This window comes from Benincasa hispida, chromosome 5 (assembly GCF_009727055.1).
Source record: "Benincasa hispida cultivar B227 chromosome 5, ASM972705v1, whole genome shotgun sequence".
NCBI classification, from domain to species: Eukaryota; Viridiplantae; Streptophyta; class Magnoliopsida; order Cucurbitales; family Cucurbitaceae; genus Benincasa; species Benincasa hispida.
Window position 1 is genome coordinate 48860460 of NC_052353.1, and position 14591 is coordinate 48875050.

A 14591-nucleotide genomic window follows, 5' to 3' on the forward strand; every position below is an offset into this window, starting at 1 on the left:
TTTATATGCATATAAGTTAAAAATAATTCTTCTTCATTTTTCTCATTTATTTTTTTAGCTTGAATAATCTCAACTTGGGACAACTTCAACCATTACATTAAGGCCTATTGGCAAAATATCTATATCTAAACATGTGGCAATAAATGAGCCATCCAGTAATACAACAATTTGTTCATTTTTCAAACACTCTCCTTGATTTAGGGTTTAATGACACAAATGAGTTCCCGTGGTGTCTAAATAGAGACGAATTACATTCGAATAATTGAAAAATGCTTAAAAGAATTGATAGTTAATTATTATTTATAAAAAAAATTGTAACTTTTTTTTCGATGACTCAATCATATAAATTCTAAAGTTAGATTAACATGCTTGGTTTAAAGTAATTTTATGTTGGATGATTTTTTGATAAATTTTCTAAGAAACATTAGATCGGTGGAGATAGGCTTCACTTCTAAAAACAGTTCAAGACGAGAAGGTAGAGTAGTAACTCGATCATGTTATAAGGGACAATTGTGGAGGTCGTTAAGTACCGAATCCAAATTCCGAAAAATATAACGATCATTTCTTCCATTTGCTATTTGACCCTCAAATGTTTGTTTAGAAGAAAACAAGTTATTCCATAATATTTCATTTTTCAACATTCGAGAGTAACAACAAAACCACATCATTAAATTTAATTCACTTAACCTTCCATCCAATATTCAATTATCAAAAAATTTATCACTGATATCTAATTGACAATCAAAATAACATAGCTTAACGGACGTAAACATGTATTACATATCGATCTCCAAATTGGAGGTTGGATTATAGTAAAATTTGAACTCATTCAATCCAAGTCTCCTGTTCTCAAAATTGGATAAGATATTATTTGAAAAAGAAAATAATTGGAAGATGGGAGTGAATAAAATAAAAAATTAAAAAATTGGCACATGGCAATGCACATGCAATGAAGTATGAGTGGAAGAAAATGACAAAGAATTCGAGACGAAAATGTGTTGTTATTGGAACCACCACTTTTGCTCTGCTGTTTCTTCAACATCTTTATTTCTTTTTTACATTTTTTTTAAATAATCTTTGTTCTACATCTTCATCTACCTGCTTTTATTGACTTTCAACTAATTAAGTAATTAATTATAGGGCTATTTGAATTGATTAGAGAAAAAAAAGGTCATTTTTAATAATTTTATAAAAATCTTAAAAGTGTTTTAAAAGAGGTTATTAGTTTAAATGGTATAGAAAAATATCATTGTTTATCAATTATAAACCGCAATAGACATCTATCGCGGTCTATTAATAGTGACATTTTGCTATATTTGTAAATAAGTTGATTTATTTTTCTTTATTTGAAAACAATCCTTATATTTTGAGAAGTTGCAAAATACTTCAATTTTTCTTAATTAAGTATTCGAAAAGCTAAACCAAACACAATCATAAATTTAAATAATTAAGATTTAAAAGTTTGAGGGTCGATCTCTGCCGACATTATGACTAACAATGGAACGAAATTAATTAATTTAATTTCATAGAAAGCTAGCTTGAAGAAAATGGATTATACAATAATGTGTCAAGTTCTCAACCAACCATTGAATAATTTCATGGTTTGATAACCTGTTACAGATATTTAAATTTTGGACATTGGTGTACGCATTTTTCTCTTATCTTTTCAATTAATAATTAAGATTTAATAGGCAAAGTTTAAATTATTTTTAGAATTTTATATGGGTGGGAGTGGAAGTGGAAGTGGAAGAGCCATAAAAAGTGCTTATCAGTTTAAATATAAAATGACATGTTGACACGATCTTCAAAACAACTTGAACAGTAGCAATTATTTTAATCCCCACTCTTCTTCTTTTCTTTATTTGGTAAGACGGTTTACTTTAAATATGATAATCATAGACACAAACACAAAAACATTATAACATTTAATACGAATAATTAAATGTTGTCCTATGCCACATTTTCATTCTATTTTGCGAATATATATATTTATATATAACACAGTAAGTAATTCTTTAACTTTTGAGATAAGTTTGAATTATATTCCTTAACTTCTAATATTGCATAAGTATTCTTCAGTGGCTCCCCTCTCAAGATCGTGTTTTCTTCGTTTGAGTTCACTATTTATGATTGGATCTCAATTTCTTTCTATTGGATCGAATACCCATTTAGATTTCATGGACTCCAATACCATATTAGATAACATGTGCTTTCATCTCAAAATCAATTAACAACTAAAAGAGTATCTCATCTATTTTTCCAATGTGGAATGATTATGTAAGATTAGGAAAATCGAAAAAATATGTGACGTGGAGAGAATCCGAGATTGAATTGGGGATTTGAATCGGGGACCTAGAATAGCTAGAAATAGAAAATTTGAATAATAATACATACATAATCTTTAGAAAAAAACTGCGTACAAAATAGAAGGATCTGGCCGAGATTTCGCTCAAAGTTGATGGTTTGAATGCTTCAATAAAGAAGCTTGATCTTTTTTCTTTTTGGTTTAGCGATCAAAGCCATTTATACAAATAGCTAAAAAAGAGTTTTATTTGTGAAAGATGAATTTTTTATGCTATTACTAACCAAAGTTGTATTCTTATATAATTTAACTAATTTTTTTTTTTTTTTTTGAAATACCAAAAAGCTATCTTAATTAACACCTTACTAATTTTGGTCAACGTACCAGGCAGTTCATTATCCACAAGTCGTCGGACAAGGTAATTAAATTCATACATGTAGAAACTAGAATTAAAGACGTATTTCAATTATTAAAATAAAAACAAAAACAAAACATACATTCGAAAATAGTAGATGCCAGTTGGTTTGAATTTGGTTTTATTAAGGAAATAAATCAGACACAGAAACAGAACATTATGAATCAAGCCAACCGCGGTGGTCCCCAAACAATAGTTGTAATTGATAACTATTAATAGCCGTAAAAACCCGTCAATATTTCAATCTCAATCTAAATTGACTTTATAAAGAAATAATAAAACAATTCCAACTACCATTACTTGATTAATAATAGTGACCGATGAGGACTTACTCACAAAATTTCTAGTACTACAGTAGTGTAAACATCATACTACTTCTATTCATAATTTGGTATAAAGAAGTATTCAAAAGTAAGGTAGAATTCAAAAAAATAAAATAATATATCATAAAAAATCGTATCGAATGTTAAATGAAAGATGTATGTACTACCATCGTACTACAAATTTTTCCAAACCTCAATTTACAAACTAACTACCACACAACAAATTAGGTTACATGGTTGCATAAAGAGTAACAAGCCAACCCCAATAGAGTTGAGATTAAAATAATGGTGGTGCTCTCTAGCACAAAAAAAAATGAAAAAGGTAACTATGGCACAGACTAAATTATCACACATCAAATTGGGTTAGATGGGTAAGAAATTTGTTTACTTACTGAACTCAAATTGAATCAAGCCAAGAATCAAAATCATTCTTTGCAATGGAGTTGGTTCCAGAATGAAGTGAAAGAGATTGGATATGACTGTTGGTAGGCTTTTCTTTACGAGATATTAGATAGGATGTATCTTGAAGCAATTCATCCAAGGCATCATCAAGTTCTGAAGCAATGGGTGCCTTCTTTGCTGAATATGGACCTTTATTTGGAAGGTGAGGAGAAGCTTTAAAGACTGCATCTATGCAGGACGAGCTACTCGGTGTGGTGTTGTCTAGGTTTATTGTATCACTAAATGAGTTCAGAAGCATATCCAGTTCAGCTTCAGCAGATGTTGCATCAAGCTTCGAGAGTTTTTTGTTTGGATTTTCGGTCGTGAACTTCGTGTTAAGTTGTTCTGTATACTTTGGAGCCTTGGTTTGGCTGGATATTTCCCACTCGATTGGATGGGCATTATAATGGACCTTGTTTGACAAAGTTGGCGATGGATTGAAGGTTGGATCTTGATGGATACTTCCAAAGTAGCTAGACGAAGAAGCTATGGTCACATCTCGAACTACATCTTTGATGTTTCCTTTCTCTGTGACAGATGATATTTCAATATTTCTTGCTCCCCCTTGATACTCTGATGTTTGTATCTGAGATGACTGCTGATCATATACCGTCGTTCCGTCTGCATGCTGTAGCAAGGGGAAAAAAACAGTGCCTATGATTCAAATTCAAAGCAATTTAACTTTCAAGGACTACATGCTAACTTCTAATTGTGAAGGAAGAAGAGCATTTTTAAATGATGATTTAAGAAGCTAAGAATTCACTTGAGGCATTTAAAATTAACTCCTAACAAAATTTTATAGTTCATCCAAGAGTGTGAAACATCAGGCGTACCAGTTCTGATGGTAATATATCTTCCTCGATAAAGAGCCTCTGTGCTACATTTAATTTTTGAAGTTGATCTGCTAACGTGTGCAAATTCAATGAAAGAAATGAAGCCTGCAAAAATGGAAAAGAATCCAAAAAGGTAGAACAGAACTATGAAATCATTGAAATGTCATAATAAGAAAAAAAGATAGAGAGATCGGCTAGAGGAATCTTCAGAAGATTCTAAATGGTACTTGGCCACCCCCCCTCCCCTCTTGCATCTACTGAATGGACTAGATTGACTTTAACGAATCATCCCTTCAACGATCACAAGGCAATAATTTGGACTAGCATTATTAGTGCGGTTTTATCAAAGAATTGGGAGGAAAGAAATGATCACATACTAGATTCTTCTATTTTTAATGCGCTTTTTTGGTGTAAACATTTACAGCCCCATAAAGATCATAACCTAGGTTATCTTCTTTTCACAAATTGGAAGCAATTTTTATACACCCTTTGATAGAGTTATTTAGTATATCCTTTGGATTATTTCATTCATCAATGAAATTGTTTTTTATCCCTCCCATCAACAAAAGAAGGGCTAGAAGAACTTTAGAAAGGTTAACAGATACACTTCCAAAGCCATGATGAAAATGAGATTATGAGAAATAATTGTCAAATGGCATGGCAGGAACAGAACACATAGTCATACAAATATCTTTTCGTCCCATCAAACAGCTGAAATAACGTGTAAAACAAACTCCAAGAGCCTGTAAGGAATTGATTGTACTTCAAAGGAAAAGCAAACACAAGAAGGCGTAAAATGTTGTAATAGCATATACTTCAAAAGTTCTTCTCGAACACAGTATGATTCATATTTAATTTATGTTCAGGTTTCCCAACGTTTTTTTTTTATAGAAACTACGTTTAGAACAAATGAAAGAACACAAAAGAATACAAAAACACCAAGCCCCAGAAAATCCCATCTGCCACAAATGGATTTCAGGAACCAGAAACTTATATCTAAATTTAAAACCCCCGCTGTTCAAATCAACACAGGATCCAAAAACTTGAGCTACTGGACTACTTTATTTTATTCTCAACACACAAAAAAAATTATTAATAACTGAGTGATTACCTCAGGAATTGCAGTGGCTGTTTCATCCACAATGAAACTGTCATCTTCAATCAAAGACAAGAGACCTTCCCCCCTCGCTGCAAGCATAGCAGATCCTCCACCACTTAACCCACCTGTTACATTATGCATATAAACCTCTCTATAAAACTCTTCATCCTTGATATCGAAATGCTATATATTACTAACACTACTAATTGAATCCATCAAAACAAAGAAACACAATTCTCTTTTCTATGTTCAAAAGAGGTTTAAGCAACCCATTAAGACGGTGAAAAATAAATGATTATGTCATAGACTCATAATGCATAGAAAGAAACCGAATTTTTAGACGGCATTGGACCCATCTTCTTATACTCTTGCAATAAACAGTGTGCCAATTCAACCCCAGCTTAGAAAATCAATTACAGTAACTCTACAATCAACCAAACTGATTGAGACGTATATATTTTTCACTTCCAAGAATAGCACATTCACATGTTCATATCAGCAACCATTCAATGACTTAAAATTTTCTTTAAAAACCGACCTATTTATAACAATTCAAAAGAGTAAAAAAGGGACTTACTCGGAAGAACATCATCCAAAGACGGAAAAACATCCATTGAAGTAGACGACTGCATCTGCGATCGAGCCTCGGCAATGAGGTGGCGATAATCAGCCCCTTTAGTCTTTGGCAAAATAACATCGGGAATTGGAGCCGTAGCTTCACCGTACCGATCCCAGTTTGAGGGAAGTTTAGGCGCAGCCTGGGAGAGGAGATTTCCATCTTTGGAGGGATGTGGGAGCGAAATTTTGGATTCATTTGGGGAGGATTTGTGTTTGTGATTTGAATGAGACTTCTTAGTATGGTGTTGAGAGTGAGCTCTCTTAGATTTTGCTAAGGCTTTTGCATCCATCTACGCTGCGGATCGAAGTTGTGTATGATGAACTGTTGAGGGTTTGTGGCGTATACCAAATGGTAACTAGTTTTATTGAATAACGAATAAGCATGCGAGGGAAGAATTATTAGAGAGTTAAAACAAAATAGAATCCTAAAAAGAAACTAAAATCTAAATAATTAATCTAATATTAAACTAAGATTATTCTGAATTTATTAAGTTATCATAATCCTGTCACATCAATTCTTAACTATTTAACCAAAAATAAGCTTGTGTTTATATGTTCTTGTATTTTTTTGGTTTAATATAATGGAAAATGGTTTAAAATGACCCAAAAGGCCAAAACGCAAAAATAATTTATCTGTTCTTTTGAATACTTGCTTGTCTTTTTTTTTTTTTTTTTTTTTTTTTTTTTTTTAGATGTGAAATACTAATTTTGCCCTCGCATTTAAAATGTTTCCACGCCACTTAGAACAACTCGATCACACGTTCCGTTAGACTTGTTCTCAAGTACCAAGTTCGTCCAAGCACTACATCCAATCACGCTTTCAACCGAGCTCTATCTAACAAAGGAATTTTCCCACTTCTACGATCGTTCATTTGTTTATATTGAATGAGGCATATAATTTCCTTGTGCTCTGCCGATGTATTGTGTTTGTTGAGTATGTTTTCTTTTTCTTTATGGCCTATATGTAAATGCTTATCATTTCTTGGTGCACTGTATTTTGTATATGGGTTTTGATTGCTAGATATAGCATTTGCAATCACTAAGCATAGGGTGTGCGATTGTTAGGTATATGATTTGTGATCGTTGAGTATAGAATTTATGATCGCTATGTAAAGGGTTTGTGATCCCCAAGTATTGATCATCGATCATTCATCATATGCATGAAAGATTTTAATGCCAAGTTGAAGGACATTAAACTATAAATCCAATGTCTATGCGCGTTAAGTAGCCATTTAAATATAAATATATCTCTCATGTATGTTATCGTTAATCAATTTGGGTTGCGATCGCTAACATTTATGGTTGATGATTGCTTACAGTAGGGTTTGTGATTGCTTATCTATATAATTTGCAATTACTTACTGAAGAAAATCGAACACGAGGATTTCCATGAGGAGCGGAAAGATCTTTCCAAATTACAATCGTATATGAACTTTACAATTACAATCACAAATGGAAACCTGCGATTATGCATAAAATAGCAATTACAGCATGCTTTACTACAGATTAAGCGAAAAATCAACAAACCTTTATAGACTCATCTTCAAGTTCCTTGATCACGAACGCTCAATCACTGCAACACAGCAACACACGAACGTTTGTCCAACACGACCGCTACATTGCACGATCACTGCACGCTCGAACAAAACGATCACCAAGGTCACGAACACTGCGAACGGCCTCCACAGAACCTCGACTGTGTCGAGTTGAGTATGACGCCACCAAGAAGGTTGCCTTGGTATTCTCGGTGTGAGAATCCAGAGGGTGGGCTTTGTGTAGACTTAGTTTGAGGCAAAAAATCAGAGGAACCACAATTGTGTAAATTATTGAGCAAGTGGGAGATGGAACAACCTATCATATAGGTCGATGCCCAATCGTTTAGGAAAAGCTATATGATTGTCTAGAAAAAGCTATACGATCGTTTAGCTCATCGTCTAGCTGAGTGTCTATCGTATAAGAACACTCCACGATCGTTTAGCTAACTCCAAGTTGTCGCTTCGTAAATCTGATTTATTTGACAACTTCTCCGTGAGAATTTTCCGAGAATGGAAATCTCAAAAACACAATTTCTTCAAATCTTATTTCTTTTCTTACTAAAATTAGGAAAACATTTTTCCTTTTATCTCATGATTACCATGAAACCACCAATAACCTCCCACTCAATTGGTTATTAGAGAAAAAGAGATAATTATCCAATAATTAATATTATTATAAATATAAATGATAATTAACTTACCAAAATATATTTATAACCTATAGTTTTAATATTTCATCTCATGAAACATATAAACCATAGCTCTTTTTCTATTCCATGGCACTTAATGGAAATCTCATTTACATTAACCCTCCACTAGATGTATCTCATACATCATATCGATCATATCATATATGATCGAACTACCTCTTGCCAATTTGAACATTTCAAATCAACACCAAGAACTGATCCTCAACTTGAATCCATTGAGCTACCAAGGGGACCTTATGGACCTGTAGCTTGAAGCTCTAATAGTACGTGAATAACTAACTAAACTCTTTAGTCACGGGATCCACCATCCATTAACTATCAGGCACTCCACCAAAGACGGACAATTGAACTGTCCTTACCACAGATATATTATGTGTCCATCTTAACCAATCAACAGTGCGACAACCCTTCACAGATCGCTCATAAGTACAACTCGGCTTATAACCGTTATGCCCTTGTAGTTACATCTAACTCTTTAAGTACCACTGAATCCTCTAATGAACATAAGTCATAGTCCTACTATGACTGAGCCCTCTCTTCCAAATAGAAGTTTTGGCCACTATATTCAAGCCCCACAATCAGCCCTTAAGGGAGAAATCTATCTACTTACCCCTACTTCGGGGAAGGAGTGAATTCCATCTTATGTAAGTAAGTTCCCAGCTCCCAAATCAGACAAGTCCCCAAAAAGGTGGGTATGTTGAGTTGGCAATCTAGCCACTCTCATCCATACTAATTAAAGGACCACCTTTAAAGGTAGGAGTTCCCAAAACACTCGGGATTGAGGTCATGTCACCTATGGTCTTTTAGGTGAGATGTAAGTCTCCAGTATCAACGACGTTATATACAGAGTCTAATCATCCCGTGGTTTGGTCTTATACAAATTCTTTGTATAGGACACCCCCGCTCGTATGTCTCGACATGAATGGTCATGATCTACTATTTGTAGTAGTTTACAATACTTGCAAACTTCTACAAAGTGAGCTGTATCCGTATGTCACCAAGATCAGGTATCCCACCTTAATCCTTATACTACAGACCTATTTAGATTATCACTTAAGGCATGATCGACTTGTATATCTCATATACATGCTTAAGATAACCATGGAGCTTTGTTTATTGGATATGAGTAAATGCCAAAATAAAATAACAATTATTTTGTTCATAAAATAATGTGTATAGTTACAAACAACAAGACTCTCGGAGAATTAGGACACCAATCCCAACAATCTCCCATTTGTCCTAATGCCTCGGGAGACTAATGTACAATAAAATATAAAACATGAACAATATAAAATAAACCAAGGCATACCCACGTATCATCTCTCACTTCCCCTAGATAAGTTTTCACATGTTCCACAGACCCAGACTTTCCAGGTGACCCTCGAACACTTTAACTGTGAGAGTCTTTGTAAAGGAATCAGCAATGTTGTGCTCTGACTCGAACTTCGTGACTATCACATCACCGCGATGCATAATCTCCTTGATCAAGTGGTATTTTCGCTCTATATGCTTGTCGTGACGATGGCTTCGAGGCTCCTTCGAATTTTTCACAGCCCTGCTGTTATCACAATAAAAAATGATAGGTAAATCTATATTTGGAACAATTTCTAAATCTGAAAGGAATTTCCTCAGCCAAACAACTTTCTTAGCTGCTTTAAAAGCGGCTACATATTTGACTTCCATAGTGGAGTCCGCGATGCATCCTTGCTTGATGCTTCGCCACACTACAACCTCGGCATTCAGAGCGAACACTGACCCCAATGTCGATTTGCTAGAATCTCTATCGGTTTGAAAGTCAGAGTCTGTGTATCCTGTAAGGATCAGATCCTTAACTTCATGCACGAGCATGTAGCCCCTCGTTCTCCAAAGATACTTGAGGATCAACTTAACCACCGTCTAGTGATCAAATCCTGGATTGGACTAATACTGACTGACAATCCCTACTGCATAGCAAATGTTGGGTCTGGTATACAACATTGCATACATTAAACTTCCTACAGCTGAAACACAGGGAATCCATCTCATCTCCTTAACCTCTTGAGATGTCTTGGGACATTAATCCTTAGACAAAATGATTTCATGCCTGAAGGATAACAAACCCCTCTTGGAATCCTACATTTTGTACCTGATAAACATTTGATCGATGTACGATGCCTGAGACAGGGCTAACAGTTTGTTCTTACAATCTCGAATGATCTGGATCCCTATAACGTACTGTGCCTCACTGATGCGTTGAAATTGGAAGTCAATTTTACTCGATAACCAACTTTGCTTGGACGCATTATGTGATGCATGTTCCTAAAATATGCGTTGATAGCCATGTGTCGATGGTCATGCATTGGAATGAAAATTGCGTTAACGAATGTATGCGATGACCATGCGTCCTACCACAAGTTTTCTTGTGTTCATGACAAGTATACCATGAATGCAAGTTTCTCAGGTAATCCGAGGTCGAACACAGGGATTTGTAACTATATGTTTGCGATGATTGTACATGCGGCGGTATAAATAAAAGAATGGAGGGGTTGTTGTTAAATTAATCCTACTTCTACTCCTATCTAACAGACAATGTAATGAGAATATGCATGAGAGGTAGAGATGCGACAAACCTTGACATGAAATAAATGTGTGGGAAAATGGATAAAATGCGGAGATGTTTTCATTGCAACCCTTAAGAGTGACCGCAAGGGCAACTTTAGTCAGTGTCAAACTATGCGATCATGTTACAACCATACACGGCAAGTCATTTTCCAATGGAAATGTGGTGCTCCTAATTCTAGGACGCATGTGTTGAATGCAAGGTGTCCATAGAGCTTATTCCTAAGTCTATACTCGTATCCTATGCGATGATGCAAAATGCATGAAAGCAAGGTGACCACATTCAATCCTATCCTATCTCTAGGATGCATGCGATGCATTAATAACAAATAGTGCTCATTCCTAAGCGCCTATCTTTGGTATTATGTGTTCTAATCTGGCTCTCCCAAGCCTAGATTCTGACCTGACCATCCCAAGCCTAGATCCTGTCCTTAGACCACCCTCCCGAGTATCCTTAATGGACGATTGAAGCATACATAATACAAGACAACCGCATATACTTCGCTGACCTACGGTTGTTACTATCCCTAGTGAATAACGCATACCTTGCTTAATGCGTCCAACCACTTACCCTCTCGGACAATTGATTGTTGCTGACTTCACTCATAGACAAGCAATGTGTTAGCCTATAGACAGGTATTGTAACAGCTCACACTAAGCAAATAAGGTTACTCACATACTCGCACAACGCATACCTCTTGGTAGTTTGCTACATGTTTCATATCCCTAATCCACATGACTAAGTATGCAATCCCATGAAATCCCACTAAGTGTTGCAATGGAAGTAAAGATGCTAAGCAAGAAGATGGAGATAAAGTCGAAGGAAAATAGAAATGCATTGAAAACACGTTGTATTAATTTCTTAATTCCAAAATGTTATACAATACAGTATGAGAAAAGAAATGACCGCCTGGAAGCAAAGATTTTCTTCCAGCGGATGTGCGTCAAGGCTGCCGATGGTGCCATGGATGGGTGGAGAAGCTGACTCTCTCGAGATCTAGCTCCGGTCGTCACTCGAAATGGATGAAAGAGATGAAGAACTCTTAGCGTCTTCTCACACAGTTTGTCTAGATCACAAGGATCCGTCATAGGCGAACCTTAGGCAAAAACCTTGGATAAAATGAATTTGAGCTCATCGGCTTCTATTTATAGAGCTTGGCCACCGATAGCATTAATTGGATTTCTCTGAATCTAACGTTCGGCGCGTTCGTCCTTTCTGAACCTCTGCCACTAACGGCGTGGTAGATGAAATGTCAGCACCAGCTTTGGATTTTCTCGAGGTAGATGCGTTGATGCGTTCATTCCACCAACCTTACGGTGATCCCATTAGAATGTGTTGTCACGTAGCCACAGTCATTTAATTTCCGCATTCATTTAACACCACAACTCTACATGATGACCGTAATCGCTTGACAAGCGCAACTCCCATGCGATGGACACATACGGCTAATTATCGCAACATCCATGCGTTAATCGATGCATTTGCCTTGCGATGGAGTGTTTCTCCGTATGCGGTTGTCTATGCAATGGTCCGGTTTTCGAGTTTGCGTTCATTTCCTGTATTGGCCACAAAAATAGAACATTGAACGCATAATTAACGCAAAGTAATGGGTTAGTTGAGATTCAACATGTTGGTCGACACAAACTCTTTTTCTCATGAATTCCTCACATGATTGACGCATATTCTTAATACCCTTGGAATGGAGATGTGTACTGTGCATGCATGAAAATGTGCTACAATCTCATGTTGCCATAAACTAACGCTATTTTTATATCTTACAGCATATGAACAAATATGAATATGAATGAATGAACAAGTATATGCGTTATAAACATAAACTTGGCGACAAAGATGGAATGTTATGCTGTGTTATTTCTCATGCACACTTTATGCGATACTACTTCTAAAACTGTGTTGTTAACTATATGCTTGTAGTATGCTATAGAGTAATGCATTTCACAAGTTTCCTTGCGCTGAAACCAAGTATAATTCCAACGCAAGTTTCTCAGAATAATCCGAGGTCGAACACAGGGATTGTTTTCGTTAATCTGTTACTTTTGTGATACATGCGACCGGTTTTACAATTAATAAAAGATTTGGTTTGCACACGAATTTAAATTGCGATAAACATAAACTGCGTTGATAAAATAAAAGTGCGTTAAAAAGGTAAATCCTAAACTAACATGATACAAGATACAAGATACAAGATACATGATACATGATATTGAGTTCGAGGCTGGTGTGAAGTTTATACAAAGGATCGTGGTATGCGATGGCAAGTCTTTATGGATGAATCAGAAATAGGAAGAATAAATAGTAAAAATATCGCAAGTTTGTTAATTGCGTTAAATATATAACTAAGGTTCCGCTTTCCCTTGGCGTACACCTTTCGGTGATCGGCCACGTTCCCATATCTCTATGGTGAAATGGGGATGAATGTGATGAACGCAAGGTTGCTTCCATCTCTGGAAGTACTTCTCGCTTTAGTTAACGCATTCTTCCATCCCTCTCTCGATAGGCAGAATAACATCTTCACTTCTGCTCTCACAGGTGAAGATGCCATCTAGCATGCTTTAGCTAAACACAATTACTTCCTTAACACAGATTAATTTACTTGCTTAATTCTTACTAATTACCCAAGGAATTAAGAAAACATCATGGAGAAAGTGAATCATGGATGAACGGAAATAGACAGAGAGATGATAATGGAAATGATCATAACAATTAATACTAAGATTAAGTGTCTGATACATGGTGTGAATGATAGAGTAAAGAAGATGAGTACAAGTGATGAAAAAGAGATAGAAACAAACACAGAAGAGTGTCAACGTCTTGACACAGATCTAGACGAAGGTTTTGTTTGCCGGCGTGTGGAATGGATGAAGAGGAGAACTTCCCTCTCAAGCTTGCTCTTCTGGTAGAAGTGACCTTCGTACAGAGCTTCAACGGCGGGGATTGAAAGGATTCTTTGCCCGGAGACTCACCTCTCGGCCTTGTCTCTTGATTCTTCCCGGATCTTCTTTGGAAATCACTTCAGACCAGTCTCTCTCTCAGATTAGTATGCACGTTTCTATGTATTCCAGTACTCAAGTATCAAGTCTCAAGTATTCCTGTATTCTCGTATATCTTTCAATGGAATTGCAGAAGCTATTTATAGGAAAAGCTTTGACTCCTTGCATTATGGTCCCTACTTTATTGTTAAGGCAGCTCCTGAAATGGTGGAGTGAATATTCCTTCTGTTATGCAATCAATCCCGTCCGAAATGCACAATTGACAGTTATACACTCGTCTGAATCCTCCGCAATTAAGTTGCTCTTTTACATCTTTGATCTATCTCTACATGCGGTGTTGTTTTTTATTACCGCATGCGGTTGAATTTGCATTGAACGCTAGGCTCTTGATCGATCGTCGCATGCGTCATCATTGCGTTAATCGTCTCTCCATTATTGATTGATGGGCGCAATGTGACGTAGATGCGTTGTTCAGTTTATCTTTGAGCCATGAACGCATGCGGTAACTTGATTTCCTGCAAAACAGAACTGAAACATTCTCTTTTACCATCGCAATGGTGTTAATGGATGTATTGAAGACAATTTATAATTCTCGCATTTCTTAGTCAATTTTCATACTATCGACACAACTTTTCTTCCTTTTAGCCACAATATCTAAATAAAACAGTATAAATAACTTGTATTTCTACAAGTTATCAATTCTGC

At 35.8% G+C, this 14591-nt stretch overlaps 1 protein-coding gene across 1 annotated transcript; it reads right to left on the reverse strand.

Moving 5' to 3' along the window:
* Nucleotides 1–3139: 3139 nt before the first annotated feature.
* Nucleotides 3140–6405, reverse strand: LOC120077652. The gene is made up of 4 exons (XM_039031608.1): nt 5991–6405; nt 5426–5538; nt 4315–4419; nt 3140–4109 (listed from the first exon to the last, which is right to left on the reverse strand). Exons 1-4 carry the CDS (start codon nt 6319–6321, stop codon nt 3438–3440), a joined length of 1221 nt encoding a protein of 406 aa, XP_038887536.1. The 5' UTR covers nt 6322–6405; the 3' UTR covers nt 3140–3437.
* Nucleotides 6406–14591: the final 8186 nt, after the last annotated feature.

What these genes read in the sequence shown, in the direction of transcription:
- LOC120077652 (XM_039031608.1), bottom strand. Translation starts at nt 6,321, where the DNA reads ATGGATGCAAAAGCCTTAGCAAAATCTAAGAGAGCTCACTCTCAACAC. An exon ending in CAGCCACTGCAATTCCTGAG is followed by an intron (nt 4,420 to 5,425) that starts GTAATCACTCAG and finishes CCATTTTTGCAG; the next exon opens with GCTTCATTTCTTTCATTGAA. An exon ending in ATATATTACCATCAGAACTG is followed by an intron (nt 4,110 to 4,314) that starts GTACGCCTGATG and finishes CCCTTGCTACAG; the next exon opens with CATGCAGACGGAACGACGGT.